At 43.0% G+C, this 3,177-nt stretch overlaps 1 protein-coding gene across 1 annotated transcript; it reads right to left on the reverse strand.

The window, feature by feature from the left end:
• Window positions 1-516: 516 nt before the first annotated feature.
• LOC135642727 (anthranilate O-methyltransferase 3-like) lies at window positions 517-2,070 on the reverse strand. The gene is made up of 4 exons (XM_065159112.1): window positions 1,915-2,070; window positions 1,413-1,822; window positions 1,058-1,330; window positions 517-988 (listed from the first exon to the last, which is right to left on the reverse strand). Exons 2-4 carry the CDS (start codon window positions 1,806-1,808, stop codon window positions 602-604), a joined length of 1,056 nt encoding a protein of 351 aa, XP_065015184.1. The 5' UTR covers window positions 1,809-1,822; window positions 1,915-2,070; the 3' UTR covers window positions 517-601.
• Between the last annotated feature and the right edge of the window lie 1,107 nt (window positions 2,071-3,177).

A 3,177-nucleotide genomic window follows, 5' to 3' on the forward strand; every position in this document is an offset into this window, starting at 1 on the left:
TCTACAAGATGGTGGTTTACTGCCCAAGGACAGTGCTCTTTGGTGCAACTCGCAACGACACTCAAAAGGGTGTTCGACGAAATGTCTAGTGTTCCTATTGCGACGCAAAGGACGGAGTCGAACATCAGGCAGCAGCAAAATGGCTGTCATCCTTTTTCTTCAAGAATTGGCAAATACGTTCTGCTTAGTTTTCTCTTTGAGGAGATGCCTCGAAACATTAGCTGCAAATCTCGAGTTGATCTCTTTGGAATTGATCTTGATATATGCTTTTATGACACTCCGGTGGGCTTGTTTCTGCAATGTAGACCTTCTTTTTGTTGAGTGAGACTCCCTGTTCAGTGTCAAGTCCTTGAGGAACCTGACACTTTGGGATCACTAGAGCGAGAATGGATCGATGGATAGATACAATGTGATATCAGATATTAAACAAAATTTTCAATATAATATCCATCCCGAACCATAATTGATTACTCCCTCATTTTTCACTTTCCTAGTTGTGTAATAGAAGTATAAGGGTTGATGGCTTAATAACCTTGTTAAAAAAGAAGTATAAAGTGCAACATAATAGTATGGAGTCGAATGCACATTGCAAGTCCGTCCATCAACCAGCAGCGAGATGGCTTTCATTCTTTTTCTTCAAGGAAATGACAAACACGCTATGCTTAGTTTTCTGCTGAAGGAGGTGCCTCGAAACATTTGCTGCATATCTAGCGAACAGCTCATCGAGAATGGCGTCGCCGAATTGCTCCGAAATCAATGGTTGCACCGCTGCTCTTACGTATTTTGCCACGTTTTTGCCGCTTAGATCACTGTCGAATGCAGCAGAATCATCGTCTGAGTCGTCGAACGCGTCCCAATTAGCCTCGAAAACTTGTGCTTCTTCTACATCGAACAGACCATCACCATGGATGACTGCCTTCACTTCTTCCATGGAAGGCGCATAACGTGGCAGATTGAAGGTTACCAGTTTGTCCTCCTCTATCATTCCCTGGATTTGATACGTAAATAACTCGATGAATCAGTTGTCACGATGTCATCAATCGATGTTACTTCTTACCTCTAACACCAAAGCGTTCAGGGCCTCAGCTAAGAGTCCCCAGAGGTGTCTCATCTGTCCGTAGGTCGGGCAATTACTTTTCCTGCCTCCAAATGAAATCACCAGTCTGCCTTCGTAGCAGAGTTCTGCATGCCGACACCTGAGAAATTCTGAAAGGTCTCTTCGGAATTGCTGTTGATATGCTTTCACAACCTCCGGTGGGCTTGTCTCTGTAATGTAGATGTTCTTGTTGTTGAGTGAGGCACCCCGTTCGGTGTCGAGTCCTTGAGGAACCTGACGTTTCAGGATAGCTAGAATGAGCTATCAGACAGCAGTATCGACTGCTTCGTATACTACCGTTTAAGAGGAGGTCAACCTGAGAGAGCCAGTTGAGAGATCCAGAACAATGGACGAAGTGGACGCTCCGACGTGGGAAAAGCCTGCCGTAGAAGGAGCCCGGCACTCCCACCACGTAGTAGGGCACCAGCAGATTCCCCTTCTCTTGCTCGACCTTCCTCTTGTACTCGCCCAGACACCGGAAAACGTGATTGAAGTCGTTCCCCGGAAGGTCATTTAAGAAGAACTGGATCTCCGGTGGCTCCTGACGTTCCTGCAGACTTCGTCGTAGGTCGCTGACGACGTCGAGCACTTCGGACATCACCACGAAAGTGTTGGGGCCCGAGGAGCAACCTAAGTCGGCGACCACCATCTTCACAGGGTGTAGCGACTTGTAAACCCCTCCTATTGCATCGTCCAGTACTGGCTTCGTCATGAGAAGTGCTTCTCCTGTGACGCAGTCAGCAAACCATGATCGGATGTGGTGAATGCTAGGTATGTATAAGCTTTTAAGTTCATACAAACAGTTCAAGAGGAACCACCTGAAACTTAGAATTGGAGGCATAGCTGGTTTCCCCTGCCCCTCCAACCATGTGAAGGACTTCTTCCACCCTCATGCTCATGCCTTTCCTAAGAACACGATGGTGCATGGAACGCAGAGCTTTTTGCACGCCAGGACGACTATATATGGTCTACAAGAAGGCATTTAACTGACTCATTATCCCATAATCAGAACCACAATTAGTTCTTATTACTTGTAATTTGATTATTCCTGATTCTTTTATAGGACTTTTTGTTAGAGTTAGCTCCAGAAAATTTACCAAAGGCTAATTTTAGTAATCTAACAAAAACAATAAAGTGAAAAGATAAAACGACAAGAACATCAAGAACACCTGATTTATGTGGTTCGGTCAATTGACCTTGACCTACATTCACGATCGAAAGAGGAGCAAATCATTACTATAAAAGAGAGACTATTACAAATGCCTTACGAAGATGTTCTTAGGCCATAAAACACTTGAAAATACAAAACAAGAAAAACCCAAACTATAAGTCCAAACTATTTAACTGAGTGTGGATTTAAACCCAAAGTAAACACTTAGGTTTTTCTTGTAGTGCATCTGACTTCAAAGCCTAGACCCTTATTTATAGTTCCAATAAGAGATAACAAGCATGATTTTCCCGATGTAGGACTATGGGACTTGCCAAACTAATAAATCTCCACCTTGGCATGTCCCAACAAATTTGCTCCACCTTCATCATAAAAGCCCCAACGGACAATCACCAACAATGAACACCAACAAAGTCCAAGCACTGCTTGAACTTGTAAACTGGAAGAGGCTTCGTAAGTATATCAGCTGGATTGTCTTTCGTATAAATTTTCTGAACAAGGACTTTTCCCTCAGTAATAGTATCTCATTTTCATCCAACAATTTTCTTACCGGAAGGCGGCTTCTCAAGATCCCAAGTTCTATTCTGATGGAGAGATTCAATTTCTTCATTCATCGTGATCAACCACTTTGAGGAATTATCATAAGAAACTGCATCTAAGTAGGAAGTAGGCTCACCAACTTCACTTGTTTCTTTTATAACAGACAAAGTATATGCAACCAAATTTACATATCTTTGTGGTGGTCGAATATTTCTCAGTGGTCTATCCTTGGCTATGGAATATTGCTCTTCCTCTAGATCATCTTTATCAGTAGATTCGGGACCATCTATTAGCATTTTTTGAGTAGAAGAGTTCAACTTAAAAGAATCTGAATTACCAATCTCAAGCTCCATCTGCTTCTGCGCACTATCAT

This window comes from Musa acuminata, chromosome BXJ3-7, assembly GCF_036884655.1.
Source record: "Musa acuminata AAA Group cultivar baxijiao chromosome BXJ3-7, Cavendish_Baxijiao_AAA, whole genome shotgun sequence".
NCBI lineage: Eukaryota > Viridiplantae > Streptophyta > Magnoliopsida > Zingiberales > Musaceae > Musa > Musa acuminata.